General features: G+C 40.7%; 1 protein-coding gene and 1 non-coding gene across 13 annotated transcripts in view; both read left to right on the plus strand.

Annotated features, from left to right (window-relative positions):
* The window catches only part of Chd4 (chromodomain helicase DNA binding protein 4), a 30,644-nt gene that overhangs the window by 13,557 nt on the left and 1,534 nt on the right, over positions 1–15,553 (plus strand). For 4 of the 12 annotated variants that reach the window (XM_013364245.4, XM_013364248.4, XM_013364246.4 and 1 more), the window contains exons 23-38: positions 1,377–1,501; positions 2,029–2,266; positions 2,416–2,591; positions 7,386–7,566; positions 7,651–7,737; positions 7,827–7,915; positions 8,019–8,152; positions 8,485–8,629; positions 8,744–8,909; positions 9,168–9,265; positions 9,374–9,503; positions 9,766–9,837; positions 10,128–10,265; positions 10,524–10,632; positions 10,744–10,876; positions 15,200–15,398. In XM_013364245.4, coding sequence (XP_013219699.1) covers positions 1,377–1,501; positions 2,029–2,266; positions 2,416–2,591; positions 7,386–7,566; positions 7,651–7,737; positions 7,827–7,915; positions 8,019–8,152; positions 8,485–8,629; positions 8,744–8,909; positions 9,168–9,265; positions 9,374–9,503; positions 9,766–9,837; positions 10,128–10,265; positions 10,524–10,632; positions 10,744–10,876; positions 15,200–15,398 — 2,220 coding nt within the window. Of the gene's footprint in view, positions 1–1,376; positions 1,502–2,028; positions 2,267–2,415; positions 2,592–7,385; positions 7,738–7,826; positions 7,916–8,018; positions 8,153–8,484; positions 8,630–8,743; positions 8,910–9,167; positions 9,266–9,373; positions 9,504–9,765; positions 9,838–10,127; positions 10,266–10,523; positions 10,633–10,743; positions 10,877–15,199; positions 15,399–15,553 lie in introns of all 12 variants that reach the window. The other 8 variants (XM_005338342.5, XM_078015344.1, XM_013364247.4 and 5 more) reach the window with 4 other exon arrangements.
* Positions 8,946–9,084, plus strand: LOC120888787 (small Cajal body-specific RNA 11). The gene has a single exon (XR_005732473.1).

Genomic DNA, 15,553 nt, shown 5'->3' on the forward strand with positions numbered 1-15,553 from the left:
ATCCTGCTTGTCTTTTTTTTAAGTTGTTGATGGATCTTTATTTTTTATTATTTTTTTTAATATTTATTTTTTAGTTTTAGGTGGACACAATATTTTATTTATATGTGGTGTTGAGGATCAAACCTAGCGCCCCGCGCATGCCAGGCGAGCGTGCTACCGCTTGAGCCACATTCCCCAGCCCCTTTATTTTTATTTATTTTTATGTGGTGCTGAGAATCAAACCCAGACCCTCACACATGCTAGGCAAGTACTCTACCACTTAGTCACAAACCCAGCCCTCCTGTTTGTCTTCATAATTGTAGTACAATGATCAAAACCAGGAAATTAACTCTGGTATCTATCTGAACTATAGACTTTAATTGAATGTCATCAGTTTTTCCTATAATGTCGTTTTTCCATTTTAGGATTCTATCTCAGGTCCCACATTGCATTGTGCCTCTTCCTATCTATGACATTTCTTAATTTTTTTCCATTTTCTTTCATTATGTTGATACTTCTTTTTTTTAAAGAATATTCTTTGAGGATGTTTACAATACCTTTATTTTTTTAATTTTTTTTTTAAACGTGGTGCTGGGTACTCAGTGCCTCATGTTTGCTAGGCAAGCACTCTACAACTCAGTCACATCCCAAGCTCTATGTTGATATTTCTGATGAGTACTCGTTAGTTGTTTTGTATAATGTCTCTTGAGTTTGGGTATGTCTGATGATTACTCTTGATTTTTTTTTTTTTAATATTTGTTTATTTATACATGGGCACATTATCTTTATTTTGTTTATTTATTTTTATGTGGTGCTGAGGATCGAACCCAGGGTCTCACACGTGCGAGGCAAGCACTCTACTGCTGAACTATAACCCTAGCCCCTTGCTCTTGATTTGATTAGACATTTTTGGCAAGAATACCACAGAGGTGATGCTGTGTCCTTTTCAGTGCATCATAATGGGGTGGATATGATGTTCATGTGTCCCATTTCTGGTAATAACTAATGATTTAGTAAAGTGGTGTCTGCTGAGATTCTCCACTGTGAAATTACTTTTTTCCCATTGTAATTTTCCCATTGTATTTATGCTAAAATCCTCTGTGTTCCTAAATTTGCAGAGTGATTTCAGTATTGATTGGGGGACCTTGTTTACAGTTGTTACTATGGCATTTGCCTATGAGCTTTATGTTTCTGACATTTCTTATTTGGAATTTAGAATATACCTTTTTTTAAAATATTTTTTTAGTTATAGTTGGACACAATACCTTTATTTATTTTTATGTTTTGCTAAGGATTGAACCCAGCATCTCACATATGCTAGGTGAGTGCTTTACTGATGAGCCACAACCCCAGCCCCTAAAATACACCTCTAACAGTGTTTTTCGTTCCTTTCTTAGCACCTGGAGCTCAACAGTTCTGCTTCTTGCTTTCCACTCGAGCTGGGGGCCTTGGTATCAATCTGGCTACTGCTGACACAGTTATTATATATGACTCTGACTGGAATCCCCATAATGATATCCAGGTAAGCAGAAGTAGTAGCCTTTAGAGAGCAACTTACTGAAGATGCATAGTGTTCTCTATGCGGGTGGCTCTACCTTCTGGAATTAGTTGTCTGGGAAATAATTAGGTTCTTTCCCCACCCCCCAGTACCAGGATTGAACTCCAGGGCACTCGACCACTGAGCCATATTCCCCAGCCCTATTTTGCATTTAGTTATTTAGAGAGAGGGTTTCACTGAGTTGCTTAGCACCTTGCTTTTGCTGAGGCTGGCTTTGAACTTGAGATCCTCCTGCCTCAGCTTCCCCAGCCATTGGGATTATAGGTGTGCACCACTGCACCCAGCAAGAGTCTTTTTATATCATCTATCTTATTATAAACGAGAGTTTGAGTTAGTGATGGTGGTGTCTGGGGGACAGGAGTGTGAAAGGAGTTTCATATGAAGACAAGTTGTGGCCCTTGTCTCATACTAGATTTAACTTATATGAAAGTCAAGGCAGGTGTGGCAGCTGGAAAACATGGGTTCTGACTTTATCTTCTGCTAAATTTCAGGCTTTTAGCAGAGCTCACCGCATTGGGCAAAATAAGAAAGTGATGATTTACCGGTTTGTGACCCGTGCATCAGTGGAAGAGCGCATCACGCAGGTGGCAAAGAAAAAAATGATGCTTACACATCTAGTGGTGCGGCCTGGACTGGGCTCCAAGACTGGATCTATGTCTAAACAGGAGCTTGATGATATCCTCAAATTTGGCACTGAGGAGCTATTCAAGGATGAGGCCACAGATGGAGGTGAGCTAGGCAGGAACTTAAGTTTTGGGGGGTAGGACTTCTTTCAAAGGGTAGGAAATACCTTTGATACCCAGGGTCCTGTGGGATCTGCTTTTTCCATTGCAGCTGCTGAAGTTGACTTTGGGTTATGGGCCCCTGGTTCTTTATAGGAGGAGACAACAAAGAGGGAGAGGATAGCAGTGTTATCCATTATGATGATAAGGCCATTGAACGACTACTGGACCGTAACCAGGATGAGACAGAAGACACAGAATTGCAGGGCATGAATGAATATTTGAGCTCATTCAAAGTGGCCCAGTATGTGGTGCGGGAAGAAGAAATGGGGGTGAGTATGAATCAGGGCAGTGCTATGCTTGCTGATTGGCCTGAAAATTAGACTTGAAACTAAGATGGTATTTGAGCAAAGTGGAAAACATCGGTAGATAAATTAGTACATTGATAATTGATAACACCTCTTCCTTTGAAAACAAAGAACATGACTAATCACATTCTCATCTTTGCCTTGGTGTTGGAAAATATATAGTTGATTTTACTCCTAATAGATATTGCCTCTTAACCTGAATCTCTCTTTTTTAAGTGGATTTTGTTAATTCTACACAAATGCTACCTCAGGTCTCTTTGGAAGAAAGGATATTAAATACATATCTGGGTAAACTATTTTCCTTTTTTGGGGGGGGAGGTAGAGGATTGAACCAGGGGTGGTTAATTACTGAGCCACATCCCCTAACCCTTTATATTTATTTATTTTTTGAGATAGGATTTTGCTTAAATGCTGAGGCTGGCCTTGAACTTTTGATCTTCCTACCTCAGCCTCCTGAGTTGCTGGGATTATAGGTGTGTGCCACTATGCCTGGCCTCCTGATGTATTTTAAAAGATTAGAATTACTTGCCTTAAAATTTTCTTTTTTTTTTTTTTTTTTGTATGTGGAGGGTATCTGCTATAGTAAAAAACTAAACTGGATAGGCATGGTCTGTTTTAATATTATTCTCTCACAAATGACAGAAAAATATATGAAAAATATGAGAGAGTGTATGTTTTATGTGTATGAAAAATAAAATGTACTTTCCCTGGAGGTCCCCTTTAAGTCAGGTGGCTCAAGGTTCTTTGAATTGATATAGATTGTTGGTGGTCTTTGCTTTCTTATTTTTTAAAAATACTTTATTATTAATTGACAGCAATTATACATATTTATGGGGTACAATGAACATTTCAATACAAATATGTAATGTGTAATGATCTGTTTAGGGTCGTTGTTATGTCTGCCACTCAGACATTTACCATTTCTTTGTACCGCATTTAATTCTTACAACAAATCTGGAAATTTGAAATTCATTTTTTGTTTCAGTGCTGGGGATTGAACCCAGGGGTGCTCTACCACTGAGCTACATTCCCAGCCTCCCCCCACCCCCTCCCGCCTTTTAAATATATGTGCATATATTTTTTAGTGATTGATGGACCTCTTTATTCATTTATTTATATGTGATGTTAAGAATCGAACCCAATGCCTCACACATGCTAGGCAAATGCTCTACCACTGAGCCACAACCCCAGCCCCTGCCATCTTTTCTTATCCTTCCAACTCAGGACGATCTTCTTGATGTACTTGTCATAACATTGCTTTTATTTATTTATTTAAATTCTTGAAGGTGATGTTTCTAATCACAGTTTATGTGTAACTGGCTGAGAATTCTGATGTAGGCTTCTAGATCACAAATATTCAAAAACTGCTCTCCTGTTAGAAGATCCCATTGTTTTCAGTAGCAGTGTTACTTAGAAGTGATTGGCTGGGACAGCTTGTGCTAAATGAATAATCTGTGCTAGTGACTACACAAATGTACAAGTTGTCCTCTGATTAGTGACTGCAGCTGCTGTTTACTTTTTTTCAGATGTGTGTGTGTGTGTGTGTGTGTGTGTGTGTGTGCGCGCGCACGCGCGCACCCACATGTTCATGTGCTGGGGATTGAACCCAGGGCCTTATATGTGTTAGAAGCACTCTATCACTGAGCTACATCCTTGACCCAAGATTTTTGTTGTTGTTTGGGTACTGGAGATTGAACCCAGAGGTGCATTTACCACTGAACCACATTCCCAGCTCTTATTTTTTATTTTAAGACACAGTCTTAGTTGCTGATGCTGGCCTTGAACTTGTGATCCTCTACCTCAGCCTCCCGAGTTGCTGGGATTATAGGCCACACACACCTGGCCCATGTTTTATTTTTTTGAACACATGGAATTTATTTTTCAGTTTTACTTTTCTTTCTTTTTCTTTTTTAGTAGTAGGAATTGAACCCAGTGACATTTAATGACAGAGCTACAACCCCAGCCTTTTTTACATTTTACTCACTAAATTGCTTAGGGCCTTGCTAAATTGCTGAGGCTGGCTTTGAATTTGGCAATCCTCCTGCTTCAGCCTGTCTAGCTGCTGGGATTACAGGTCTAAAGCTTGGCTTAGCTTTTCTATACTATAACAAAATATATTAGACAACTTAAAACAGGAAAGTATGACCAAGCATGATGGTGCATGCCTGTAATCCCAGTCATTTGGGAGGCTGAGGCAGGAAGAATTCAAATTCAGGAAAAACCTGTCTCAAAAAATAAAGGACTGGGCATGTAGCAAAGTGGTATAACAGTTGCTTACCATCTGAGGGTTTGATCATTGGTACTGAATGGAGGAAAAAAAGGCCAAAAATGAGGAAAGGCTTATTTTGGCTCATGGTTTTAGAAGTTCCATTCCATAGTTAATAGGTTCTGTTGCTTTTGGACTTGTGACAAGGCAGCTTATTATGGTGAGGAGTATGTGGTACAGGAAGCTGCCTACCTCAGGGCAGCAAGGAAGGAAAAAGAAAGGGGTGGGGTCCCAAAATCTTTTTCAAGGGTGTTTCCCCAGTGACCTAACTTCCTCTCACTAGGTCCCTGCTCTTACCTCCCAGTAGTACCATAGGTTGGTGACCAAGATTGTAGCATATGGGCCTTTAGGGAATGTTTATCCAGACCATATCAACATGGTTTAGAATTCCAAAGATAGGAAGATCTCTCTTCTAAAACCTTTAACCTAGTGGGCATGGTGATGCATGCCTATAATCCTAGGGACCTGGGAGGCTGAGGCAGGAGGATTTCAACTTTTGAGGCCAGCAATGGCAATTTAGCAAGACCCTAAGCAATTTGATGAGATTTAGTGAGACTAAATGAGAAGGACTGGGAATGGGAATGCATTTTAGTGGTAGTGCCTCTGGGTTCAATCCCCAGTACCCCAAAACCCCCAAAAAACAAACCAAAAAAAACCCTTCTCTAATTGCTTAATTTCCTTCCTGGGGCAACTAATGTTTTTAGTTTATTGTATGTCTTTCCAAATATATTTTATATGCATATTAATTACACATGTGTGCATATATGTATACATTACATACACAATCCATATGCATACCTTTTAAAACACAAAAGTTTATTATACATAAAGTTATCTACCTTTTCTTTTTTTATTTTAGTGGGTACTGGGGATTGAATTCAGGAACACTTGATCACTGAGCCACAATGCCAGTCCTATTTTGTATTTTATTTAGAGACAGGATCTCTCTGAGTTGCTTAGTGCCTCCCTTTTTTTCAGAGACTTGCTTTGAATTCTTGATCCTCCTACCTGAGCCTCCCAAACTGCTGGGATTACAAGTGTACAACACCACACCCAGCATCTATATTGCTTTTATATCTACTTGATGTATCTTGGAGATACAATCCAAATCAAAACATAAAGTCTCCCTCCATTTTCTTCCTTTATAATATGTCCTTGTTGGGCTGGGTGCAATCCCCAGTACCCCCCAAAATTCTATAACATGTTCTTGGGAAGTAGAGGTTGAGTATTGCTTATTTGAAATGCTTGGGACCAGAAGGGTTAGATTTGACTGTTTTATGAATTTTGGGATATTTGCATAAATTTGACTGGTTTGAACATCACTAATTCAAAAATTTGAAGCCCAAAACTTTTTTTATTTTTTAATTTTTTTTAAATTTATTTTTTAGTTTTCGGCAGACACAACATCTTTCTTTGTATGTGGTGCTGAGGATCGAACCCGGGCCGCATGCATGCCAGGCGAGCTTGCTACCACTTGAGCCACATCCCCAGCCCCGCCCAAAACTTTTTGAGGGCTGACATTATGCTCAAAATCATTTTTTCTTGGGGGCCAGGGGTCTAGGGATTGAACCCAGGGGTGCTTTATCACTGGTTTACATCCCCAGTGCACCTCCCCTATGCCTTTTGAGACAGGACCTCACTAAGTTGCTGAAGTTGACCTTGAATTTCCAATCCTGTTGTCTCAGGCCTTCCAAGTCTCTGGGATTATAGAAGGTACACCACCATGCCTGGCTCTCAAAAGTCATGTCTTGATTTTTAGAACATTTTGGATTCAGATTCTTTAGACTAGGGATGCTTAACCTGTATTGTAATTTATTTAATTAGTGGAATATTAAAGGGTATTTAATCATTAAATGTTTCTGCTATTAATGCTATTAGCAGTGGTTTAGTTCTACTATGAAGGATTTGAATTCAGTCAGAGGTTTTGAAATATTTAGAAAAACACATAAGTCTTTCAGAGGAGCATAATTATTATTGGGACATAGGAGATATATATGTGAGTGTATATATGTTTTTACATATGTATATACACCTATATATATGTAATTTATTTTTTTCTTTCCTTTGCAGACAGTTGGTAAACTTTTATAGAGATTTGCGAAGACCAGAAGGAGTATTCTGGCTTATTTTATCTTTATGGAGATTATTTGCAGTGTTTCAGAAATCCCTCTTTCTGTTTGCTAAAGCTCTAATCTTTTTCTTCTTTTAATATTCTCCAAATTGGATATGCACTGGTAGAGTTAGAAGAAAGAAAGAAAGTGTGTTTTCTCTTCATCTTCTCCTGTGATAACTCCAGTCCAGATTTTTCTTTAGTAATCTACACATACTTGAGGATCCATGTCCTGTATTCTAAGTTTGTAGGTACAAGCAGGCATACCAAGTATTCAATAGTCCAGTCATGCAAAGGAGCTAGCAGAATGGGAACTGCGAGGACCAGGGGTAACTGGTGTTGACTTCAGCACCCCTGAGTTCTGGCCCTCCCTATGTCCCAGGAGGAAGAGGAGGTAGAACGGGAAATCATAAAACAGGAAGAAAGTGTGGATCCTGACTACTGGGAGAAATTGCTGCGGCACCATTATGAGCAGCAGCAAGAAGATCTAGCCCGAAATTTGGGCAAAGGAAAAAGAATCCGTAAACAGGTCAACTACAATGATGGCTCCCAGGAGGACCGAGGTGTGTGTGGCCGGCCCCGCCCCCCACCCATGGGCCGTTCCACTAGAGCAGTGGGCCCCGCTCATCTGCCCTCTCTCCCTCCAGATTGGCAGGACGACCAGTCCGACAACCAGTCCGATTACTCAGTGGCTTCAGAGGAAGGTGATGAAGACTTTGATGAACGTTCAGAAGGTAAGAACTGTGCCTTTTTGCTGGTCTTTGAGATATTGCTTTGTATTCTACCTTATCAGTGTCACTCATTCATCCTTTCCTTCTTGCAGCTCCCCGCAGGCCCAGTCGTAAGGGCCTGCGGAATGATAAAGATAAGCCATTGCCTCCTCTGTTGGCCCGTGTTGGTGGGAATATTGAAGTAAGTGTTACATGTTTATAGTGTAGGGTGGGTGAATGCTAGATACTAAGTCTTTGGTGAAGTGAGACCTGTTCCCTCTCACCTAGATTTCTTTTTCCCCTAGGTTCTTGGTTTTAATGCTCGTCAGCGAAAAGCCTTTCTTAATGCAATTATGCGATATGGGATGCCACCTCAGGATGCTTTTACCACCCAGTGGCTTGTGAGAGATCTTCGAGGCAAGTCAGAGAAAGAGTTCAAGTAAGTTTATAGGGCTGGGGTGACTGATTTAGAACATGGGCTTTACTGTGTGGCCATTCCAGTGTTAGTCCAGGCTATGCAGGGAAATGGCTGTTTCTTCTGCCGAAGATGGTAGGTGAAGCTGGTAGTAATATGGATTGTGTTCCTAACTGCTCTCAAACAGAACCTGGATTGTGGTGTGGGATCTGGAGATTGACCCTCTAGTGCAGTGGGCTTTACCTCCAGGCAGAGCCATAGTCATTCCCTGCGGTAATGACTAAGGGGTGGGAAAGAATCTGATGTAGGAGTCAGCATGGTGTCTCTTTTAACTCATTGCTCTCCCTTTGCCACAGGGCTTATGTCTCTCTGTTCATGCGGCATTTATGTGAGCCAGGGGCAGATGGAGCTGAGACTTTTGCTGATGGTGTTCCCCGAGAAGGCCTATCTCGCCAGCATGTCCTTACTAGGATTGGTGTCATGTCCTTGATTCGCAAAAAGGTGAATCCTGAGCCTCTGTACATTTTTAAAGGCTTCTAAGAGGGAAATGAGGGTCCAGTAGGAAAGGAGCTCATAGCTGGAACTAGATCTTCAACTTTTTGTCCTTTGCTATAGGTTCAGGAGTTTGAACATGTTAATGGGCGCTGGAGCATGCCTGAACTGGCTGAGGTGGAGGAAAACAAGAAAATGTCCCAGCCAGGGTCACCCTCTCCAAAGACTCCTACACCTTCTACTCCAGGAGACACACAACCAAATACTCCTGCACCTGCTCCACCTGCTGGTAAATCTGCCTGTCCTGTCAAATTTCTGTCTCTTTTTGTCCTGGCCTGTGCTTTTTTTGCTCCCTGTGCTCAGCTCTAACAGGGTAGTCTGGCAGGACACACAGCAGTTTCCCTCTCAGTTTAGGAGAGCCATCCTAAGAATAGGGCTGGCTCTTAAAGGCACGAGAGGACAATTTAAGATGAAAAATTAGGAAAGCATAACCATTTCTCTGATCTGGTACTTTTTTCCTAATTGATTATCTCCTATTGGCCTACAGAGGATGGTATAAAAATAGAGGAAAATAACCTCAAAGAAGAAGAGAGCCCAGAAGGAGAAAAGGAGGTTAAATCTACAGCTCCTGAGGCTACTGTTGAGGTAAGAGATGGGTGAGGTAAGATGCCATACTAAAAGCAAACACATAAGGCCAGTCTTCCTTTTAAGTGTTAGCTTGTCTGCTTTATCATCTTTTTTTTTCCTTTGAAGTGTACACAGCCTCCTGCCCCTGCTTCGGAGGATGAAAAAGTCCTTGTTGAACCCACAGAGGGAGAGGAGAAAGTGGAAAAGGCAGAAGTAAAGGAGAGAACAGAGGAACCCATGGAGACAGAGCCCAAAGGTATCCACATTTTCAAACACTAAAGATCCCTGGGTGAATCATAGGCACTCGTGGACTTAAAACCAGGTGTAGAGGTATCAGGAAGAAGTGATTTTGAAGAATCCTGTACTCTTCTAAATTATAGTCCTCTGAGACATCCTTTGAGACTTTAATTATAGAAATTTAGATGAGGGACTATTTCAATTGGATAGTTGTGTGGAAGAGAGGAAGAAACTCTTGCTTTAGGTATATATATTCTCAATGCTTTTTTTTTTCCTCTTAGGTGTTACTGATGTGGAGAAGGTGGAAGAGAAGTCAGCAATAGATCTGACCCCTATTGTGGTGGAGGACAAAGGTTGGTATTTGAAGAAGCCAATTATGGTTTGGAAGAACTCTAAAACCAGAAGCATTATCTGCTCCTGCCTTACTATCCCATATCCATATATTTTATCCCAAAATAAAAGACTCCACCTGTCCTCGATTTAGTTGGGCTGGGTTGGTGGCACCTTTTTCCTCTGCTCAGGAGACACCTGGGTGGAAATAGGTAGGGAAGTGGATGGATATTTTACAGCACGTATACTCTGGGAAGGGCCATAGTACCGGACTTTGTCCAGTGTTGATATTTTTCTTCCATGTATCCCATAGAAGAGAAGAAAGAGGAAGATGAGAAAAAGGAGGTGATGCTTCAGAATGGAGAGACCCCCAAAGACTTGAGTGATGATAAGCAGAAGAAAAATATCAAACAGCGTTTCATGTTTAATATTGCAGATGGTGGTTTTACTGGTACGAAGATGGGGGACTCACTGGGGGGTTAAAAGGATCTGAAGTGAAATTGGGGTTCTCATTAGAAACCAGGGTACAAAGACTTTACCTTTGCTGGATGAGGGAATGCAAGCTGATTGTGACCTCTTCTGCATTCTGTTAGTCAGAGGCAAACCATAATAAGATGGAGTAGGGAACAAGAATAAATAGCTTTTCTGAATTCTCACAGATGTTTGCTGTTTTTCCTGTTTCTCCAACCTTCCCTAAATTCCTCCTCAGAGTTGCATTCCCTTTGGCAGAATGAGGAGCGGGCAGCCACAGTCACCAAGAAGACTTATGAGATCTGGCATCGACGGCATGACTACTGGCTGTTAGCTGGCATCATAAAGTATCCTTTGCCTGAATCTGGACTAGGGTTCTTGGTGCAGGGTTCTGAAGGGCCTTTAGTTTGAGATTCTTGTTTTCCTTGTTTTATTTTTCCTGAGCATTTTCCCAATAGCCATGGTTATGCCCGGTGGCAGGACATCCAGAATGACCCACGCTATGCCATCCTCAATGAGCCTTTTAAGGGTGAAATGAACCGAGGCAATTTCTTAGAGATCAAGAATAAGTTTCTAGCTCGAAGGTTCAAGGTAAGCAGGATGGGTAAGGAAAATATGGCATTTAAGTGGTGACAGACTGGAAGTCCAGAAGGTTCTTGCAAAGGAAGGAGTCTATTTTATTCAGCCATACTGTTTTTGACTTTTTGCATTCCATGATTCCTTAGTGACTTTAGTATTAGAGATCAGGACATATAGACTTGAAAACTAATCAGCTATACAAGAGCTGATGGTGACCGTGTGCCTAAGGAGTGACACAAACTAGTGCAGTGAGTTTGATGGGGGAAACAGTGTAGGATGGAGTGTTCAGGAAAGATGGGTGGGATTGAATTGAATCCCTGAGGAGGGGGGTTGCTGTGAATGGGCTGGTGGTCATTTTTTCTGAGTTAGAGAGAACTTGTGAGATAAAGGTAGAGTGGCTGCAAAGAGGAGACACAAATACAAGTAGAGCTTCTTTATTAAAATCACTGAGCCCACTGAGAGGGTCTCCTCCAATTTAGCAGATGAGCTGGGTACAGTGGCATATGTCTGTAATCTCAGCAACTCTGGGGGCTGAGTGAGAATTGCAAGTTCTAGGCTAGCCTGGACAACTTAATGAAAGCCTATCTCAAAATAAAAAATAAAAAGGGCTGGGGCTATAGCTCAGTGGTTCAACCAGGCAAAAAAAACCCAACCAAACAAACAAACAAAAAAACAGGATTCAGCACATATTTATTGAGGGCTTATTGTGTGCAGAACAGAGTATTAAATAGGATACCATGAAATGGCTCTTTCAAGTTAGTAATAACACATGGTGTTATGAACCAAGCAGTGACTGACACAGGGATACAAAGGTGAAACAAGGTGCCTGTTATCAAGGAGCTTTGAGTTTCAAGCAAAGCATATGTGTGAATTCTATTCTGTACAGCAGGAGGAAGACTTGTAAGTGCCCTAAGAAAGTTGTCCAGAGAGAACTAAAGGAGCAGGGAGCTAGCATGGAAATTAAGTTTTGATGAATGCACTAGATAGTTGGGTAGTTATAGGGACATTAAATTGGGCAAAGACAAACAGCAAAGCTTAGAGTGTTTGGAATTAGCAAATAGCCCAGGTGAGCTATAGAAAACGTGTTGGGTAATGGTGGGAGGTAGTTTGGAAAGACATAAGGGCTAAAGGTCAGTAGGCAAAGATAAGAGAATTTGGATTTTATTCTGTAGTTAACAGGTAGCCACTGAAGGGTTGTAAACAGAGTTTTGATAGGACCAAGGGAAATGGAAATATCATTTATGAAATGTCACACATTAGGGAGATATCAAGGGCCTGGGCTCTGGTTGCTGCTTGTGTATAAAGGAAATATTTATAGGACTTAATGATTTACTGTAGAGCTCAGCAAATCTTTTCTGTTACAGAGCCAGGTAATATTTCATGCTCAAACTGTCATTATTGTGTGAAAGCAGTCATAGGTGATATATAAACAAATGGGTATGGATGTATTCCAAAAAGATTTTATTTATGTACACTAAAACTTGAGTTTGTATAATTTTTTTTTTTTTTTAAAGAGAGAGTGAGAGAGGAGAGAGGGGAGGGGGGGGAGAGAGAGAGAGAATTTTTAATATTTATTTTTAAGTTCTCGGCGGACACAACATCTTTGTTGGTATGTGGTGCTGAGGATCAAACCCGGGCCGCACGCATGCCAGACGAGCGCGCTACCGCTTGAGCCACATCCCCAGCCCGAGTTTGTATAATTTTCATGAAGTGGCATGCAATAATTTTATTCTGGCTGTTTTCCCCAGCCATTTGAAGTTATAAAATACATTCCTACCTCTTGGGCCACACAAAAACTGACTATAGTTTAGACCAAATTTGGGCCCAGGGCATAGTTTGCTAACTCCTGATTTTAAGTGTATTTGATGTGTAAAGAAGTGAGACTCCCAGGATGACTGCTATTTCAGGCCTGAGTCACTGAAAAAAATTAAGTGATCATATTAGAGGAGACAATAGTTTATAGAAGAGAATGACAAATTAAGTTTTAGACAAGTTTCTTGGTGTTTCTCACAAGTCAACACCTCTTTCAATGCCTGCTCCATAACCATACACAGTGGGATCAGAACAATCAGTGTTTGTTTTTTTTTTAAGAGAGAGAGAGAGAATTTTAATATTTATTTTTTAGTTCTCGGTGGACACACCACCTTTCTTTGTATGTGGTGCTGAGGATCGAACCCGGGCCGCACGCGTGCCAGGCGAGCGCGCTACCACTTGAGCCACATCCCCAGTCCCAGAACAATCAGTGTTTGACGTGTGTTGGGGAAGATCAAATCACCTACTTAGTGATTATGGCTGACACATTTTCATGGGAAAATGCCTTATTTTAAAAAATTTTAAAAGTTTTTTAAAATTTGTTCTTTTTAGTTATACATGACAAGAATGTATTTTGCATATTATACATACATGGAGTAGTATTACTTCCCATTGTTTTGGTTGTACATGATGTGGAGTTACAGTGGTCATATAAGGATAATGTTTTAAAAAGACAGAAATGAGCCAAGGCTATACCCGCAGAATGCTTATATTTGGGGCAAGAAAGGGTATTGGTGAAGAATATATAGATTGAAAAGAAGATGGTTGGTCTGTTTGGGGATAAATTAGGCCAAGTCTTATGAGAGAAACAACAGCCCATTTTAATTTTTTTTTGTGTGTGTGTATGTGTTTGTGTGTTACGTGGATCAAACTTAGGGTGCTCTATCACTGAGCTATATCTCCAGCCCTTTATTTTTAAAAAATTTTGAGACAGGGTCTTGCTAAGGTGTTGAGGCTGGCCTCAATTGGAATCCTCCTGCCTCATCTTACCAGATAGATGGGATTATAGGCATGTATCACCCTGCCTGACTCATACTGTCTTCTTAATGAATCCACTGTCTTTAACCAGTGGATACTTACTGTAACTCAGGAACCAACATTCTGCCTCTTGAAATGTATTTCAAACAAACTTTTACACAGCTCCATCAGGCAGCAAGCGTAAGAGTGTTCCAACACAGTATGAGTTTTTGGTGGAAGAGGCCTAGAGACAACCTTAATGTTCCACAGTGGCAAAACGGATAGGTAAAAGTGCATACTCATGCAACAGAAGAAAAAAAAAATGCATGTACCAACATAAATGAAACTTTTTTAACAAGTAAGAAAAAGCATTTTGTATATACAGAAACCAATATGAAAATGAGCAATAACACTTGGACTTTAATAGCACAGAAAAAAGGCAAAGTACATGTATTAGAGAGTTGCCCTTTGGAGGAGAAAGGAATGGGAATGAGATATGGAGATAAAAGGAAATAAACAACAATAAAAATGTGTATTCTCTGGGGATCAAACTTAGTGCTGTGTGTACTAATAAACACATACTCTACCACTGAGCTATATTCTCTAGTCTGACAAAACTTTTTAGTTTTTATTTATTTAGACAGGATCTCGCCAAATTGCTGAAGTTGGCATCAAACTTGGAATTCTACTGCTTCAGCCTCCTGAGTTGCTGGGATTTTAGGCATGCAACCACTGTGTTCCTAACAAAAATATTTTTAGGAGCAGAAAAACCTAAATGATATGGCAGATAAATCTATAGGATGGATTACCATGCAACCATTAAAAAATTCTTTTTACCTAGGCACCACTAGTGGATTGTGCCTGTAATCCAGGTTATTCCCAGATAGGGAGGCTGAGGTAGGAGGATCCAGATTCTAGGCCAGCTGGGACAACTTAAATCCTATCTCAGTAAATAAACTGGGCTGGATAAACATAGCTCAATGATAAATTGCCCTCTAGGTTTAATCCTCAGTACTGCCCCCCCCACCCCTGAGAAGTGGTTAATGATAAAGATGCTCACATGGATGTGTATATAATGTAACCTTAATTATGTAAAAAAGGAATACATAGAAAATCCTGAAAGAAAAACACCAGAATGTTAGTTTCTTATACATTCTGTATTTTTTTAAATATTTATTTTTTAGTTGTAGTTGGACATGATACTTTTATTTACTGTATGTGGTGCTGAGGATCGAACCCAGGGCCTTGCATGTGCTAGGTGAGCACTGTACCACTAAACCACAACCCCAGCCCCATTCTGTATTTTCTTAAATTGAATTTAAAAAATTTTTTTAAAAATCATTTTTGTATAAGACAATCTAAAGAGTTGGTAAAAACATGGCTCTTCAATGGGGAAGAAAAAGACAATGTAATGTTGAACTGCTTGAGTGTGAGGAGTGGTGTTGAGGAGCCATCCCTGAAGGTCTTTGTAGGTTCTCATTACCTATAGGAAGAGGTGAGCTGAGAGGCCCATTAGAAATGAACAAAATGTAAGTTAACTCCCATCTCCTGTTTGTCCCTGTTCAGCTCTTAGAACAAGCCCTGGTGATTGAGGAGCAGCTGCGTCGGGCGGCTTACCTGAACATGTCAGAGGACCCTTCTCACCCTTCCATGGCCCTAAATACCCGCTTTGCTGAGGTGGAGTGTTTGGCAGAAAGTCACCAGCACCTGTCCAAGGAGTCGATGGCAGGAAACAAGCCAGCCAATGCAGTCCTGCACAAAGGTAGTCAGTGGCTCTCCTGCTTCCTATTGATTGAGTCTCCCCTCTCCACTAAATCCTCCCCAAATCCATATGCTTCTTGTTCCCAAACATTTTTCAGAGCCTGCTTGTCAGGGAGCTTAGGATATATTGAGGATCTTTGCCTTAGAGATAGTCAAGGA

The sequence above is a fragment of the Ictidomys tridecemlineatus genome, chromosome 6, assembly GCF_052094955.1.
Source record: "Ictidomys tridecemlineatus isolate mIctTri1 chromosome 6, mIctTri1.hap1, whole genome shotgun sequence".
In the NCBI taxonomy this organism is placed as follows: domain Eukaryota; kingdom Metazoa; phylum Chordata; class Mammalia; order Rodentia; family Sciuridae; genus Ictidomys; species Ictidomys tridecemlineatus.